Source organism: Arabidopsis thaliana, chromosome 3, assembly GCF_000001735.4.
Source record: "Arabidopsis thaliana chromosome 3, partial sequence".
Lineage (NCBI taxonomy): Eukaryota > Viridiplantae > Streptophyta > Magnoliopsida > Brassicales > Brassicaceae > Arabidopsis > Arabidopsis thaliana.
Window position 1 is genome coordinate 16,238,597 of NC_003074.8, and position 16,589 is coordinate 16,255,185.

General features: G+C 36.0%; 3 protein-coding genes and 1 pseudogene across 7 annotated transcripts; 2 read left to right on the forward strand and 2 right to left on the reverse strand.

Annotated features, from left to right (window-relative positions):
* Positions 1-874: 874 nt before the first annotated feature.
* AT3G44703 (uncharacterized protein) lies at positions 875-6,078 on the forward strand. Of its 4 annotated transcripts, none has more exons than NM_001339166.1 (7): positions 875-1,007; positions 2,265-3,123; positions 4,721-4,816; positions 4,903-4,977; positions 5,163-5,240; positions 5,406-5,486; positions 5,650-6,024. In NM_001339166.1, the coding sequence occupies exons 3-7, from the start codon at positions 4,729-4,731 to the stop codon at positions 5,832-5,834; spliced, it is 507 nt and encodes a 168-aa protein (NP_001326189.1). In that variant the 5' UTR covers positions 875-1,007; positions 2,265-3,123; positions 4,721-4,728; the 3' UTR covers positions 5,835-6,024. The 4 variants fall into 4 exon arrangements, with proteins under 4 accessions (NP_001326189.1, NP_001326191.1, NP_001326188.1 ...); NM_001339167.1 differs by lacking the exon at positions 875-1,007 and having other exon boundaries at positions 2,660-2,836; positions 2,933-3,123; positions 5,650-6,078; NM_001339168.1 differs by lacking the exons at positions 875-1,007; positions 2,265-3,123 and adding an exon at positions 3,763-4,026 and having other exon boundaries at positions 5,650-5,953.
* On the reverse strand, positions 5,597-5,752 carry AT3G44704 (uncharacterized protein; the record flags this gene model as incomplete). The annotated part of the gene is made up of 1 exon (NM_001125301.1): positions 5,597-5,752. The coding sequence occupies one exon, from the start codon at positions 5,750-5,752 to the stop codon at positions 5,597-5,599; it is 156 nt and encodes a 51-aa protein (NP_001118773.1).
* A 277-nt stretch (positions 6,079-6,355) lies between the features above and the next one.
* Positions 6,356-11,609, forward strand: AT3G44705 (annotated as a pseudogene; the record flags this gene model as incomplete). Its single annotated transcript has 1 exon — positions 6,356-11,609.
* Positions 11,610-13,205: 1,596 nt separating this feature from the next.
* Positions 13,206-14,939, reverse strand: AT3G44710 (transmembrane protein, putative (DUF247)). The gene has a single exon (NM_114339.3). The coding sequence runs from the start codon at positions 14,858-14,860 to the stop codon at positions 13,346-13,348; it is 1,515 nt and encodes a 504-aa protein (NP_190057.1). The 5' UTR covers positions 14,861-14,939; the 3' UTR covers positions 13,206-13,345.
* Between the last annotated feature and the right edge of the window lie 1,650 nt (positions 14,940-16,589).

The following is a 16,589-nucleotide window of genomic DNA, read 5'->3' on the forward strand; positions in this document are numbered from 1 at the left end:
CATAACCACTAACAACCGTTATCTGTTGTTAACGAACAACAAAACTAAGACAAAAGAAAACACTATCCAAAGAACCAAGACACAAACCAAACACCAAAAACACAAGACACTAGTAACCAAAAATGAGAAATTTGTTGTTAATTACTAGTGTGCAGATGAATGGTGAGATCGAGGTAAACGTTAGACATTAGACAATTATTAAAAAAAATTGAGAAAAATGAATAGATGAATACTTAATTTGAGGGGAAGCATGATGAAGCTACATAACATATGTATGCAAATGGAACAAAATGAAGATATTATCTCGATATAAGTGAGTTTGTCGTTTTTGAATTCTATAGATTCTTTTTTAAAGGAGGAATGCTCATATATAAGAGTGTTTATGGTGTGGAATTCACCTAGATGGATGTTTAGTGTTAGGCACTAAATGAAAAATTTGTTCTTGGTGGTTAGTGGTTAATCTTTGATAACGATCATTAGTGGTTCTGTTATCAGATTTTAACGTTATTGTCTATATTGGTCAACTCGATCAACGCAGTCTGATGTTTAAAATAATATATCATAAATTTATATTTAAAATAGGCATAATTTAAATATTGGAGGATGAAATGATATTTTTCCCAAAATATTTTTTAAGGAGCCAATTTGACATTGAAAAGAAATTAAATTTGCCCAAAAAAGAAGAAAGAAAATTAAATATTTAATATGGGGCAGCTGCCCATTCGTTCTCCTAGATAAGGGTGAAGATATCAAATGGATCCAGTCAATAAGACTGTACAGAATTTAATTAACTAATTAAATGTCAAGTTGTTGAGAGTAGCATCATACATTCATATATTCTATATTCACGTTAGCCAAGCCACACCAAATTAACAAACAAACTCACAACTCAATGGTTATAGACTTAGAAACTAGTTTGAGTGTTAACGTAGCAACCTTTCTTCTTCTTCCCATACTATGAGCAAGAGTGCAGATATCAAAACGGATCCAGCCGAAATACAAACGAGGTCTGATCTTTAATGATCCATATAGTTTTTGATGTAATAATTAAACGTATAGTATAATATCATTCATGATACTATTTGCAAAAAAAAATTCTTTTATGAATTTAGTGTTAAATTATATTCAAAAGAAAAAATCACTATTTGTTATATTAATATGCATACTTTCCATAGAAACCAAACATACAAAATTCTATCCTTGATTTCTTCTTGTTTCAAAACCATGGTACAAATGCCACCTTTGTAATTCAAGAGGCCTCCACTCGTAAGCGTGCTGAACCAGTTTTGTAAACGGCCTGAGCCTAAGAGCGGGTTTACAACATTAGGCTTGTGCATATAAATAGTTTCTTTTTTTTTTCTTTTCTTTTTTTGTCAACACACATGTAAATAGTTCGTGCTTTAGAAATTTGTTTATTGTTTTTAATTTGAAAAAAGATTTGATCTTCTAAACTATGATAGTTTTTTATTCGTAAATCGTAACTACAAATCATAAATCGTAAAAAGGTACAGTAAAACCTCTATAAATTAATAATGTTGGGACTGTGATATTTTATTAATTTAGAAAGATATTAATTTATTGATAAATTAATATTTATTAATTTATAGAGAGATTTTCCTAATTTGGTAACTTTTAAAAAATTTCTATAAGATTTCTTTCATTAGAAAATATATTTCTAGAATCAGTTACAAGTAAAACATAATAATAATGTCTAGAAAACAACACCAAAAGTTTTGATACGATAAAATATGAAACCTATAGTCAAACAAAGAACAAATATGAATTTAAGCAAAAGTATATTATAAATATATTTTAAAGAAATTTTTTACTTATAATATATATATATATATATATATATATATATATTTGATACATTTATACAATTATTAATTTATGATATTGATGGGACCATATATTTACATAGAACTTTCAAAAAAATTATTATCTTATTAATTTATCGATTTGTGTCACTTTTTATATTGGTCCCAATTCGGGACCGAAAAAATTTATTAATTTATAGAGGTTATTAATTTATAGAGTATTAATTTATAGAGGTTATACTGTAGTTTTTTTAAACCACACAATTTAAAGTTTTCCAAAATTTTAAATTTTACAATTGAATAAAACAAAATTAAATATCATTTAACTCATTCCTTTGCAAAATAGTAGATGAAGGGTTGAACAATTTTTCTTTATAATTTGGGAAAAATTACATCATTTGCCATATTTTTCAAAATCCTTATGCAATCTGCTATATTTTTCAGGGTCTTACAACTCATGCCACATTTGGTTGGAAAATGTCCATTTTGTCCTCATCATTTCTTCTCTATTTTATCTCTCTTTCCTCGATATCCGTGCATTTTGACCATACACCATTATCTTTCCGAAGACAAAACGAAACGTTTTAGTCTCTCTATCACTTTCCCTGACAACCTGCACAGATTCTCTACATGTAACTTTCAATTAAATTTGTCTCCCAATTTTATTCATCATAAATTCTCTGTTGTATCTAGATCTTGTCCCCGATTTTATCATCTTTCAAAATTATCATATAAGATGGCAAAAATAGATGGCAAAAAATAGATGGTTTCAGTTTCAGCATCTCTGTGAAGACAATAACGCTCAACTAATCTGTGGACCAAAATAGATGGCGAAAATCTAAATAAAATTCTAAATTCTAAAATGAGAACAATTGCATATAAGATGTAGGATTCATAATAATAGAGAAACATGATGAAATCGAGGACAAAACGTAGATGCAACAGAGAATTTCTATTCGGAGACAAGATCTGGAGACTAAAACAAAAGTCTTCCTCCAATTGTTCTCCTCTAACAGGTAATCATGTCCCCTAATGCATTATATATTACGTTGTCCCCCAATATTAGGTAATCATGTCTCCTAATATATTATATATTACGTTGTCCTCCGCAGAATTTTGGATAACCAATTTGCTTAAATAAGTCATTTTTAAATACTCAATAACAACCGTAGAAGCCACCTGTTCTCCAATATTCTGTTCCCTAATCCTTTATGCTTCCATCATGATTTTTCGTCATGTATCATCACATCAGCCAAAAGTTGTTATGTCACCATCTTCGTCAGAGCGCTGACCCACCTTAAAGGTAATTTTGTCCACGAAATTCCACGTATAATTAAATGTGGTAGATTTTGTAAGGCAACTGAAAATATGACATGGATTATAATTTTTGAGTGGAATATGGCAAATTTTGCAAGATTCCCTATAATTTATTCATTTTTTTCAGTTTTTTTGGTTAAATAGTTAAAAATTGAGATGAATAGTCATTTAACATTTTCAACCTTTTATTTTACAGTCACATCCAACATCTACCGCCAAAAATCTATTGCCAAAACTATAAAGCGACAACTGGAACCAATTAGCGCAGCATTTTTTCTTTTTCTTTCTTTTCTGAATTTATTTTTAATTTTCAAGTAAAAAGAACCACATGTGAATCGAAAAGTATCCAATATAAAAAAAAATCTTGACACCCGGTTAACCCTAGATAGATCCACAGGCTAATTAATGACTAGGATACTAATTTAGTAAATAAATAAATTTACCACTTGTTACTTTTTTAAATTGATCTTATACAGTTGAGGACGCACCTCATGAATGACATGAAACAAAGACTTGAGATTATAAAAATGTAACCTCCACGTCAATGTGTGATGTGAACCTTACCCCCAAAAAAAAAAATATATGTGTGCTGTGAAGCGTAGTCGTTATTAAATAAGAGTATGAAGTCTTTAATTAATGAACTAAAATGTGAAGTGTCGGAGCACATCATACATGATACATCCATAAGCCATGACTTCTAACGTTCTATATATATACAACAAACAACTCACGTTAGCTAAGAAATACCAAATTAACGAACAAATTCACAACTCAATGGATCTATACTTAATAACCACTTTGAGTGCGAGCGTAGCAACCTTTCTTTTTCTTCCCATACTATGGATAAGAGTGCAGAAATCGAAACGGATCCACCCGGAATATAAACAAGGTTTGATCTTTAATGATATATGTAGTTCTCAACATACTAATTAAACGTATAATATACCATTCAAACTACTATTCAATTACTTTATAAATATCTCTTCTGATTTTCTGAGAATTTTTGTTGGTTTTGAATTTCTCTCAAGAAAGTTTCTCTATTCTACGTAGTAGCTATGGAAACTTGCTTCGGTTTTGTTTTTTTTAACTTTTTAAAAAATTTCCAGTTTTCAATCTCGTAAATGAAATTTACATATATATTCAAGTGAAAGAAAACTTTAAGGACCATTTTTAGCTAAGAGGTTTTCAAATTAACTTTATAATTTAAAGCACTTTGATACGTACGTTTCTATTCTACTAGAATCTGATCCTTTCAGTCGAGCGGATCATCCAATAGAAATTATTTTTAAAAAAAAGAACAAAAACAATTAACATACAAGAACATAAAAAATAGTTAAATAACCTCTTTTATGAAAAATGCGAGTTTATGAAAAAAAAAAAAAAAAGATAAAGAAGAAAGTAAACAAAAAGTATATAAACAAAGAAGAAGAAAATAATACTACGTGCATGCTTCACCGTAATCGAAAGAGATGAAAGGAAATGGTCAAATGTCTACAATAAAGACGACAACTACCACAGTTTTGATGCTTATTATTTGGTATTTCAGCCACAAAATTTGTTGTGTTGATTATTTTTATTAACAGGAATCACGATGGGATTAATTCTTCTTTTCGCACTTGTGGTATTATGCACAAGAGCATATACGGAGTATGCATACTATACCGATATATTTCAACTAGGTTTGTGAATGTCTCAAATATTCCAAAATATTCATAATCTCATTTGATCGCGATCAGTTCACACACACTTTTTGTGATGAAAATAGCTACACTTCTCGTTTGTGCCCTACTCTTCATGTTGGTAACAAGAAAGTGTTGCGGAGAACGAACGAACAAACTAGGTATACATGCCAAAGCTTCTCTGTATCGATTAGTTTTCATTTTTTTTATCATTATGTGTAGTCATATATGCTATTCACATTTAATAAGAAAACGTATAGTATATTAGTATATATTATTAACACGTACGTATAACACAACTTTGCAATACTATATGCTTTTTTTTAATAAGAAAAAATATTTGCAGGAATAATGATATCGGTAGCAGTTATCATGCTCATGTTGGTGGTAATAGCGTGGTGGGGAGAACGAATGTACGAAATAGGTATATATGCCAAAGCTCTTTATCTCTTTTCTTTGTTCATTTTCTATCATTATGATTAGTAATAAATGATATTCACATTTTAACAAGAAAGAGTATAGTAAATTACAAACACGTATAATATAGTACTTTGCAATACTATGTTTCAAAAAAAAAATGTATTTGCAGGAATAATCATACCGATAGCAATTACCATGTTCCCGTTAGTGTCAGCTTTTGCGGGAGGGTTAACCCCAAAATACTCACAAGGTACTAATTAAATAGACAAAATACTTATACATATTACATATTACTATTGTGTATGGCACTAATGTTCATTTGAGTTGTGATAATTCTGAACGTTTTCTTATTGCAACTAATTATATAATTTTTTGTACTTTGTTCTTCCTGATTTTCCGTAAATGATCAATAGAGACGATATCGCCCTCTGCTGTCACGTGCAAACCTCCCGAGAACGCGGCCATGTACGAGCCCTCTGCTGTCACGTGCAGACCTCCCGAGTGCATGGCGGCCATGCCCGAGCCCTCGAAAATGCTGGTGAATCAATTGATTTACGGCAAAATATTTAACATTATAAAGATAAAATCCAAAGTGTAGTTTCTTGTGTGTTCGTTGCCTTATGTATGTGTCTTCTATGTGGAGACTCCATAATGGAGTGTAGAGCGGAATTGATCTACGACTAAGATGTCTACTTCCATATCGTTTTTACGGATGAATTATTCGTAAACAATCTCATTTATATGTTTTATCTATTTAATACTTTCGAATATTAGAAGTTTAGAACTCTTTATGCAGCACAATAAAACATATCTACAGGTGCGATGGCGACCTTTTGTGCGATTTTTTGTGCGATTGTAACTTCTCTTTGGATTGGATTTTCCGTCTCTTTGAAGACGGTTGTTGGCAGTTTCGCCGGCGTCGTGGGGCAGTTTCTCCTCTTTGGTCGTCAGGCGGTTATCTCCACGTCGTGGCTGATCCCATTACGTGCAAATGGGACAGTTTATGAGTTTGACGGTGACTATATATTCGAGGAGATGCCTCACCCTTCAACACTTGCAATCCAATTTCTCCTTCTCATCACTACCTTTCCTCTTCGATTCTATAAAAATCTGGCAAAAATGGGTGATAACTTAAGACGAGCGGTTCAAGACATTGACTTGGGGGCTGACGATGTTCCAATCGCAATTCCGGCGGATGTGGTGGCCGTTGCTGCAGCAGAGAACCGTTTCATACTCATGGGTCGGCCGGTGATACCAAGACGGCAGAATGTACGCTCTATTATAGCGTCTATGCCTCGGGTGTGGGGCCAATCGAGCCTTGTCCATGGCAGAATTGTGGGTGGTAACCAGTTTCAGTTCATCTTTCCCTCTGAGGAATCCTTGGCGACGGTCATGCGCAGAGGTCCTTGAGCCTTCAATGATAGAATGTTGGTCCTCCAAAGATGGACTCCTCTTGAGAACCCACCGTTAATCGACTTCATTCCTTTTTGGATCCAAGTTCGTGGGATCCCGTTTCACTTCCTCAATCGCGACGTGCTCACACACATTGGCCGGTCTATTGGTAATCTTCTGGATGTCGACTATGATGCAGAGGCGGCCGCTAGGGTGGAATTCGTTTGCATCCAGATTCACTGGGACATTCAACAACCGCTACGGTTTCAGAGATATTTTCAATTCCAGGTGGGGGTTAACACTTTGCTTCGCTTCCGTTACGAGCGCCTCCGAGGTTTCTGTGAGATCTGTGGCATGCTGACCCATGACTCCGGAGCCTGCATAATTCCAAACGGCGGTGCTGACCACATCCCAGAGGGAAACGATGACGACGATGCTGCAATCCCTCCACCTGACCGTGCTCCTATTGCAGACATCAACGCTATCCCGAGGGATATCGATGGGAATGCTGAGGACGAAGCGAGGGCTGACATGGATGATGGAGAGGCCGAAGCTGATGCCCTTGATGACATTGACCCTAATCATGATGCGTTGGGCTCTCATAAAGAGATGGAAGGGAGAGCCGGGGTTTACAATTGGTGGAATGCTGAGGGGGAAACAAGCAGTGTCACTCATCCCACTTATGCAGATCTTATCAACCGTATGGGCCCTCTCCCAACTCCTAACCTTGACGACACTGCTGGGGTTCGCTCCTCGGACCGTGGCAAGAGAAAGAGAGAAGACTCACCTGACGAGACTGTGAAGATTGAAAACGTGACGATGGTCATCCGGGAGATTGGTGAAAGCAGTGGCTGCTCGGGTGAAGCTTCTCACCCTGGACTTGAGCGAGGCGCGGTGGGCCTAGAACCACCTCTTCCGCCATGAGGACAACCGCTTGGAACTGTAGAGGACTAGGCAATGACCTCGCAGTTCGACGTCTTAAGGAGATCAAACGAAAGTTTTCTCCAGACATCATTTGCCTCATGGAAACAAAGCAAAACGACGACCATGTTCGTGATGTTTGTGCTGTTTTGGGATATGACAGAGTTATAACTGTCCCCCCTGTAGGATTAAGTGGAGGAATAGCCTTAATGTGAAATAGTAGTATTTCAGTTTCTGTTCTTTTTCAATCCCCAAACCTTGTAGATACCCATGTTCAATCTAATGGATTTGCTTTCTATTTGACTTGTGTCTATGGCAATCCAAATCCTTCATTAAGACACTTGGTTTGGGAAAGATTAGAAAGAACAGCAACTACTCGAACCGGACCATGGACGGCTATTGGTGACTTCAATGAGATAAAGAATAACAATGAGAAGCGTGGTGGTCCTCGAAGACCAGAATCATCGTTCATGGATTTTCGCCGAATGCTACAGATATGTGACTTTGAAGACCTGAAGCACTTTGGTGATCCATTTAGTTGGATTGGGAAACGTTATACCCATGATGTGGCTTGTTGCCTAGACAGAACATTGGTGAATAATGAATGGCTCGCTGAACATCCGGCTTCCCACTCTGAGTTTTTGGAATTTATAGAATCTGATCACCGACCAGTGATAACAACTATCTCCAATGACTTCACTCCAAGACAAGGACAATTTTACTTTGATAGCAGAATGATTGGTCAGGATGGGTTCAATGATGCAGTGAAGATGGGCTGGAAGTTGAGAATGAGGGGTCATCATGAAGGCATTGGATCTCGCCTAAAGAATTGTCGTACGGAAATTTCTAAGTGGAAACGAAGATATCGCCGGTCTGGCTGTGATGAAATTGTCTTGCTTAAACATCGTCTGGATAAGGCTCACTCTGTTGGTTCATCTACTCAACAATTAAGAGATCTGCGTCTTCAGCTAACTCGGGCTTATGAAAATGAGGAAGAATTTTGGCGAATCAAAAGTCGAAAAACTTGGCTATCGAGTGGCGAACGCAATACTCAGTATTTCTTTGCCTCTGCTAAAACTCGCGCAGCTAAAAACAGACTGATCTCCCTTATCGATGATCACGGCACAGAGCATCGGGGTGATACGCATATAGGAGTGGTGGCGGAACAGTTTTTCACGAAGCTTTTTGAAAGTGACTTAAACCCACAGAATAATCACTATCATGTCCTACACGAGTTCCAGACTAGAGTAACTCCGGAGATGAACGCCAATTTGATAAAACCTGTGTCAGAAGAGGAAATAAAACAAGCTGTGTTCTCCATTGGATCCACGAAGGCGCCGGGGCCTGACGGATTCACTGGTGCGTTTTTTCAACAATATTGGGAGGACATAAAAACAGAGTTAATAGAGGAGGTACAAAACTTTTTTGAACACGGTTCCTTTGACAAGTCTTTAAACCACACAAACATTTGTCTGATCCCGAAGACGTCTGAGGCTAAGCATTTAAGCGAATATCGTCCAATTGCGCTGTGCAATGTTAGCTATAAAGTCATTTCAAGGGTTTTGGTAGAGCGACTTCAGCGGCATCTCTCAAGCATAATCTCTGAAGAGCAAGCGGCGTTCATCCCGGGGAGGGTAATTACAGACAATGTCCTCATAGCTCATGAAGTAATCCACGCTCTAAAAGTTAAAAAGCGATGTGCAAACTCGTTTCTGGCAATCAAAACGGATATCACAAAAGCGTACGACCGTCTCGAGTGGGATTTTTTGCAAGCGACTATGTTCAGGTTTGGGTTTGATGTTAAATGGATCAAATGGATCATGACATGTGTTCGTACAACTACTTATTCGGTGAACATCAACGGCGCTCCTCATGGTTTCATTGAACCCAAGCGGGGCATCAGACAAGGCGACCCCCTTTCGCCTTACTTGTTTATTCTTTGTGCAGAAGTTCTCAGCCATATGATGAAAAGAGCAGAGAGGAATGGAGCTATCAAAGGCATTAAGATCAGTAATGGTGGGCCTGCGATTAGTCATCTTCTCTTTGCAGATGACTCTTTATTTTTCTGCCAAGCTAACAAGAAGTCCGTCCAAGAAATTAAAAGCATCTTATACCAATATGAGCAAGCTTCGGGTCAAAAAGTAAATACTCGCAAATCAGCCATCACTTTTGGTAAACGCGTTTCAGAGGCTACCAAAACGCAGATTCGGCGATGTCTACAAATATTAAATGATGGAGGGTGCAGTAAATATCTTGGAATGCCTGAGCAATTTGGGCGGAAAAAAGTTGAACTTTTTCAATACATTGTCGAGAAGGTCAGGGAAAGAACTAACGGGTGGAGCAATAAATTCCTTTCTCAGGGCGGGAAAGAAGTCCTTTTAAAATCAATAGCCATCGCAATGCCGGTGTACTGTATGAATTGCTTCAAGCTCCCGAGGAGTATATGTGATGAGATAGAAAGGCTTATGGCTAACTACTGGTGGCAAACAAACCGGAATGATTCACCGACTCATTGGGTTGCTTGGGATCGACTGAAACATCTGAAAAAGGAAGGAGGATTAGGCTTCCGTGATATTGAAAAATTCAATGAGTCTATGCTTGCAAAACAAGCATGGCGAATTCTTCAGAATCCATCTTGCTTGCTAGCACGGGTTTTGAAAGGCAGGTACTTCTCCTCTTCAAACATTTTGACGGCTACAAGAGGTTCAAGACCATCTTTCGGTTGGCAATCCATTCTATTAGGGAGAGATCTCCTAAAAAGGGGTCTTCGCTTCACCATAGGAAACGATACTACAATCCAACCATGGGTAGACCCCTGGCTCCCAATTCACCCACCTCGACCACCGCGATTAACTAGTCCAACGTCTATCACTCGCGTCAATGAGCTCTTCCTCCACCATCAAGCAGCCTGGAATGAAACACTAATCAGAGCAGTTGTCCACCCCGACGATGTGTCCCATATCCTACGTATTAAGATCAGCTCTCACCAGGACAAAGACTACCTTGGCTGGCATTATTCAGATACGGGGATATATTCCGTGAGATCAGGTTATTGGCTAGCGATGCATCTACCGGATCAAGAAGTCTTGCCACTCCCACCGCATGGAGACCCGCAGTTAAAACAAAGTATCTGGAAAACAAAAACTGCACCAAAAATAAAGCACTTTCTATGGAAACTTCTATCAAGAGGTCTTCCCACGGGTGAGGAGCTCGAACGGCGTCATATGATTACTAATGGGCCCTGCCGACGCTGTGTTACAGAATTAGAAACCACCCATCACCTTTTCTTCACCTGTCCGCATGCAACCATGATGTGGCGAGCGTCTCATGTACCTATTCGCAGCATTTTTGATCCTGTGGTTTCCTTGGAAGCTAAAATCAGGGCAATTCTCGACTTTAACAATCAAAAAGATACTTCTAATCATCTTACACATTTACCTTTATGGATCTTATGGAAGCTTTGGCGAAGCAGGAACATCCTCACCTTCCAACAGCGTTCAAGTAATTGGCAAAAAGACTTACGAGAGGCGAAACAGGATGCAACAGAATGGTCATCTCTCCTGCTGCCCTCATCTCACAATCGACATACGACACATACGGGTCATCAGACGCGGGTTGTCACATCGAAGACCTGGAAGAGACCGCGGGCCGGATTGGTAAAATGCAACTACGATGGCGGCTTTCTCAACAGCGAACAGAGCGTTACAACGGGGTGGGTTCTCCGGGATGATGACGGTGACTACAAGGGCTCAGCTCAATCTACTGGTTTCATGGTCACGTCGGCGGTGGAGGCGGAATGTCAAAGTCTCATTACTGCGATGCAGCATCTATGGACAAAAGGTTACAGACGTATCATCTTTGAAGGAGACAGCAAAATTCTTGTATCAGTTCTTCAGTCCAATTCTATGCGCTTTGACTTATTCAACTGGCTTAAGGAGATAAAGCACTGGCAAGCACGCTTTGAAGAAGTCGAATACGCATGGGTTCCAAGAACAGCAAACGCACCTGCAGACAAGCTTGCACGGCATCAGCGACTTTCACAAACACTCTTTACTTTTCATAATTTAATTCCATCATGTCTTTCACGTGCTCTGTACTCAGATTCTATTAATCAATGAAGCAGTTTAGTGTTAAAAAAAATAAAATAAAACATATCTACATGAAACTGAATACCCGGTTTTCTTTCATTCAATAACGTATTTTGCTTTATCAGCGATGTCAAATGTTTACACTTTAATCACAGTCAGAAAAAAACAAAATCAAGAAAACAATTTCGTATATAAAAATAAGTAATTGTTGTAATAGCTAGGTCCTACGCAGTAACTGGTGACTGAGAGCATTCTCAATTGAGAACTTTTAGATAATTTTCTTAAATACAAAAACTATTATTATTTTAATACAATTTAATTATATAATTATATTAAAATTTTAATGGAAAAATTGTACCAATATATAAGATAAGTGTATATCTTTTTACTTATATAAACTCTCAAATATCAGAGCTTTTACATAAGAGTTTTTCTTAGTCTCTTTCTTCTTTTTCAATTTTTTTAAATCGTTTTTTACAGACAAGAATCATGTAAGAGCCCTCCATTGAAAATGTTCTCTGAGCTTATTTCAAATAAAAAAAAGACCTGTAAGAAACTGTATGTAAGACTTTCACATGCATGTATGTCAAAGAAGATGTGTGTGGTTCTAGTTTACTGTGAAACGTAGTAATAATTAAAAGAAAACTGTATGTAAGACTTTATTAATTTATAAATGAAAGGTCAAGTAGTTGAGATTAACATCATTCCACTACTTCGACAGGTCTACAACTATATATATAATATACAATATATCTAATATTCACGTTAGCTACAGATCAGTGAGAGCTTTACCTCAATAAACTCTGATTTGTATAAACAAAAGACCAGTACAAAAAGCTTCGTCACATGCATGCTCGTCAATAACATGTGTGTGGGTTCTAGTTTAATTAATAAGACTTTGTTAATTCATTAATGAAATGTCAAATCGTTGAGATCAACACCAGAACATCTCTATTGGGGTTTAAATATCCCCATTATAATCACAACAAATAAAGAAAAAGTAGAAATAGATCCATAATAATCCATTACTTCTGCAGTTCTATATATTACTATAAATAAACAACAATTCACGTTAGCTTAGACACACCAAATTGACGAACTAACTAACAACTCTGCTGCATTGAATGTTAATAGCAATGGCGAAATCGTGGCTACGTATCTGCTGCATGGACATCAGCTATATTTGAATCACATAAATAGGATTTTAACAAATATCTTTTGGTTTGGATTAGAAGATTACTCTCTCATGCCATCATGCATGCCTAACAGTGGGAAACTCTCTCAATGCTAAATTATCGGATACTCAATTATTATCCACAAGTAGTAGTATTGTGATACCTTTTAGGTCAACTTTAAAATTACGAATACTATTATTTTGAGGACAATACAAATAAGTAAACAATTGAGGAGGAGTAACGTATTAGTGCATCCACGTAAATTGTAATATTGTATATCACTTCACATAATCTAATTTTTTTTTTTGTTGTTGATGGCTGTAGAAAAAGATTTATTACATTTTGGAAAGAAACATTATTGTGCTTTTCGAAGTTCGATATAATATTATAGAGTGAATTGAATATCAAATATTAGCCGAATCAAAGAGACCAAAGACGAAATAATTATTTCTGAAATATGAAGATGCTACTAGTAAAACAAAAAAACATGACAAAACTCTAGCAGGAAATAGTCTTGTTCCCGACCTCATCAATCACTTAGGCGGATGAAAATAGCCATACGCTGCAAAAAAGGCTTGAATTATCGTGAGAATGACAAGCGTCAAAGCAGCGCAAGATGAAAGAGCTGTCCAAGGACTATCAAAATGGGTATGCTTGAATCCCGCCCATTGTACATGCCATCCACTTGAAGTATACTTATTAACTCCTTCGAAAATACCAGCTAAGTAACTTTCATCAATGTCAAATAAGACATCTTTACCAACAACCTTAAAGAATCGGGAGACTTCATCCCCTGACCCGAAATAGTTCTCTAGAATCCCTACTTCGCTTAGAAACATCGCATCAGCCTCGCTTTTGAGAAGACATCCCATGAAAGCTACATAGCTCGTCATGTGCTGCTTGGTACAATAAGAATAATACTGTTCAAATGCAACACAGTTAAGTAAGACAGCAATGAGAAAGTCATCCAAGATCAATGGTGGTATCTGGAGGAGTTTCCCCTTATGCCTTATGTCCATTAGTGTTTCTGCTTTTTTCCTCGCTTTGAACTTTATCCCCTTCAACTGAAGTTTTCTTGCTGAAAGAACCATTTTCAGATGATGGCGACCAGTAGTACTATCTTCTTCTTCGAGCGAATCTGATTTTGGTATTCCTTCTTCCAGCATGGAAATATCCACTTCCTGTTTTCCTTTCTTGAGCATGACATCCAATTCTTGTTTTGATTCTCTAGGCATACATATCTTCCGGATCATCATACAATCAAGAAGATGATTTGACTTTTTTTCTTCTTTAGGAACATCAGGCATGTAAATATTTCGAATCAAATCAAGAAGATGATTTGCCTCAACTTTTTGGTGTTTTAACCAAAACGTATTTGATTTTTGTAAGGAATAGTTGAAGAAATGAAATATAATCTCATTTAGCCCACTCGATTTTTCTATCTTCGATCTATCAAATATAGTTTGAAGAAGAAAGAACGGAACCTGATTCTCCAAAAGTATTAGGTCATTCCTTATAGCCGGTAGAATCCATGGGATTGCAAAAATAGGATCATTCTCAATCTCAGAGTGGCTGACTACTCCAGCTACCACCAGAAATATCATCAGGATGAAGCAACCATCAAGAACCATCATTTCAATCAATTTCTTCCCATCACTATAGAGGCTCTCCGAGTACGAGTCTCTTATATCTTCCTCCAAGACTGAAACTGCTTTGATCAGACCATTCGTATCCACACCCTTTCTTTTGGCTTCATCCATGAAAATCTTGAGGAATCTAAGTTTGTGCTCTTCAATCATCTGTAGATTCTTTTTTCCGTGATGGTATGGGCCGAGTGATACAACTCTAGGTTCATAAGCGGCCTTGTACTTCTTGTTTTCGGGTTTATGAGAGATTTTAAAGATGCAACACTTTTTTCCACCGGCTGATTCCCTCAGAAGCTTTGGGAGGGCCGATTCTCTTGAAAATAAATCATGTGGTTCTTCTACAACTATACCACCATTGTCTTCATCATTGTTTCCTCTCTTTGCTTCTTCACGAGGGTTCATTATATTATTCTCTAAATCTTTTGTTGAGGAAGACGACTAAATTTGGTTTGAGCAAATTTGGAATTCCGGCGTGTACCGTAGCATGAAAAGAATAAGGCAATCTAAAATATAAAACTAAATATTAATATTACAGTAAAAACCTCTATAAATTTAATATTGACATCAATGTATTATAGTGTACATGAAATAAGATCTCATCAACTAAGATGAATATTAACGGTTTAGATAAGACATTGACCTTTAAAATTAGTAACGAAAGACCACTGACTAATGATGAAACTAATTAATAGTCATTATAAAATAATAAGTGCTTCTCGTTTCCCTGATCGAAGTTCCGCATTGAATAGTTTAATAGCACAAATTGGTATTTCTTTATATTTTCTTGACAATATCAACCGTTAGATATTAACGTTAACTTCAGAGAAATCTTGTCTTCTTATTCTAACGTTAACTTTTATTTTACCAAATATCTTTTTACAGTATTCTCAATCAAGATCAACTGATAAAAATAAATTACTCACTTTTGACTTAAATGCAGAAAATATATTAAGGTTTTGAATGGTGACAGTGATTTAGATAGTGTGGGACAAATAGTTATAACAACAATGTGATGCGATAAAAAAAACGTATGCAGAACAAATACTGTTAATATAGAAGAAGCAGTGTAAAACATTTAGTGTAGGTTTTTATTGTAAACACTTAAACTTTATAAAATGTGGTTCTTACTTTGTGATAAAAGTCTGACTAGTTGTAAAAATTGTGACTGTTTGAATTCCTCTAATTCATTTGTCTGCAATTCTAATAATTTATTATAACTGTGAAGAAAAAAAGAGAACCATTAATACATCATGCATCCAATTTCCTAGATAGATAAATTTATTTTACTAGTTGATATAAAATATGCATTTGCTGGTAATTAGACTATTTTTGTAGTAATTTTTTTTTAAAAAACTTGTCTATATATATATATATCAGATTTTTGGCGCTTATATAAGAGATTAAACAACAATTTTAATTAAGATGAATACTAACGGTTTAAATAAGACTATTGACGTTTTCTTAAAAAATAAAATAAAACAAAAACCATTGACGTTGGAATATAGATTGTTAGAATTCAATTTTACATATGTGGCTCCGGCCAACTTTCCGGCGACTTTTCCGGTGATGTATGTCACCGGAATCACCCGATTATGGAGTCTTTGAATTTCTTGTAATGAGTTTTGACCAGAAGAATAAAGACCACTGCATAATATACTACTCCATAAAATTACCCTCAGATCCAGCTAGTAAAAATTATTTTTCGTTATCAAGGATGTGACAAAGCTTGCTTAATCAAGACCCATTTTACATGACATATAAACATGTTTCAGTGGACGGACCTGAATCTTGAGGTTGCGATTGTAAAACTAATATTTAGGGTTGGTGTTTTTAGAGTTGCAATCCTTAGAACAACAAAATATAAGAAATAAGCTGCGATAATATTTAGAAACATAAATTGATTGGAGAAAATGTTGTACTTAAAAGTTAAAACGTTAAAAAAAACTACAGCTTGTAAAGTCTAAATAAACTAATCATCCCCTTAATCTTGTTATAGTTATGGATTTGTTTAAACGAATTTGTCCACTTTGATTATAACACTAAGCTTGGGCTAAAAAACCGGATTCGATACCCAAACTAATAATCAGACAAAAAAAACTGGATTAGAGCGGGTTAAGATTTTAGGAATTTT

What these genes read in the sequence shown, in the direction of transcription:
- AT3G44703 (NM_001339168.1), top strand. Translation starts at nt 3,828, where the DNA reads ATGACTTCTAACGTTCTATATATATACAACAAACAACTCACGTTAGCT. An exon ending in TACCGATATATTTCAACTAG is followed by an intron (nt 4,817 to 4,902) that starts GTTTGTGAATGT and finishes TGATGAAAATAG; the next exon opens with CTACACTTCTCGTTTGTGCC. An exon ending in AGAACGAACGAACAAACTAG is followed by an intron (nt 4,978 to 5,162) that starts GTATACATGCCA and finishes AAATATTTGCAG; the next exon opens with GAATAATGATATCGGTAGCA.
- AT3G44710 (NM_114339.3), bottom strand. Translation starts at nt 14,860, where the DNA reads ATGAACCCTCGTGAAGAAGCAAAGAGAGGAAACAATGATGAAGACAAT.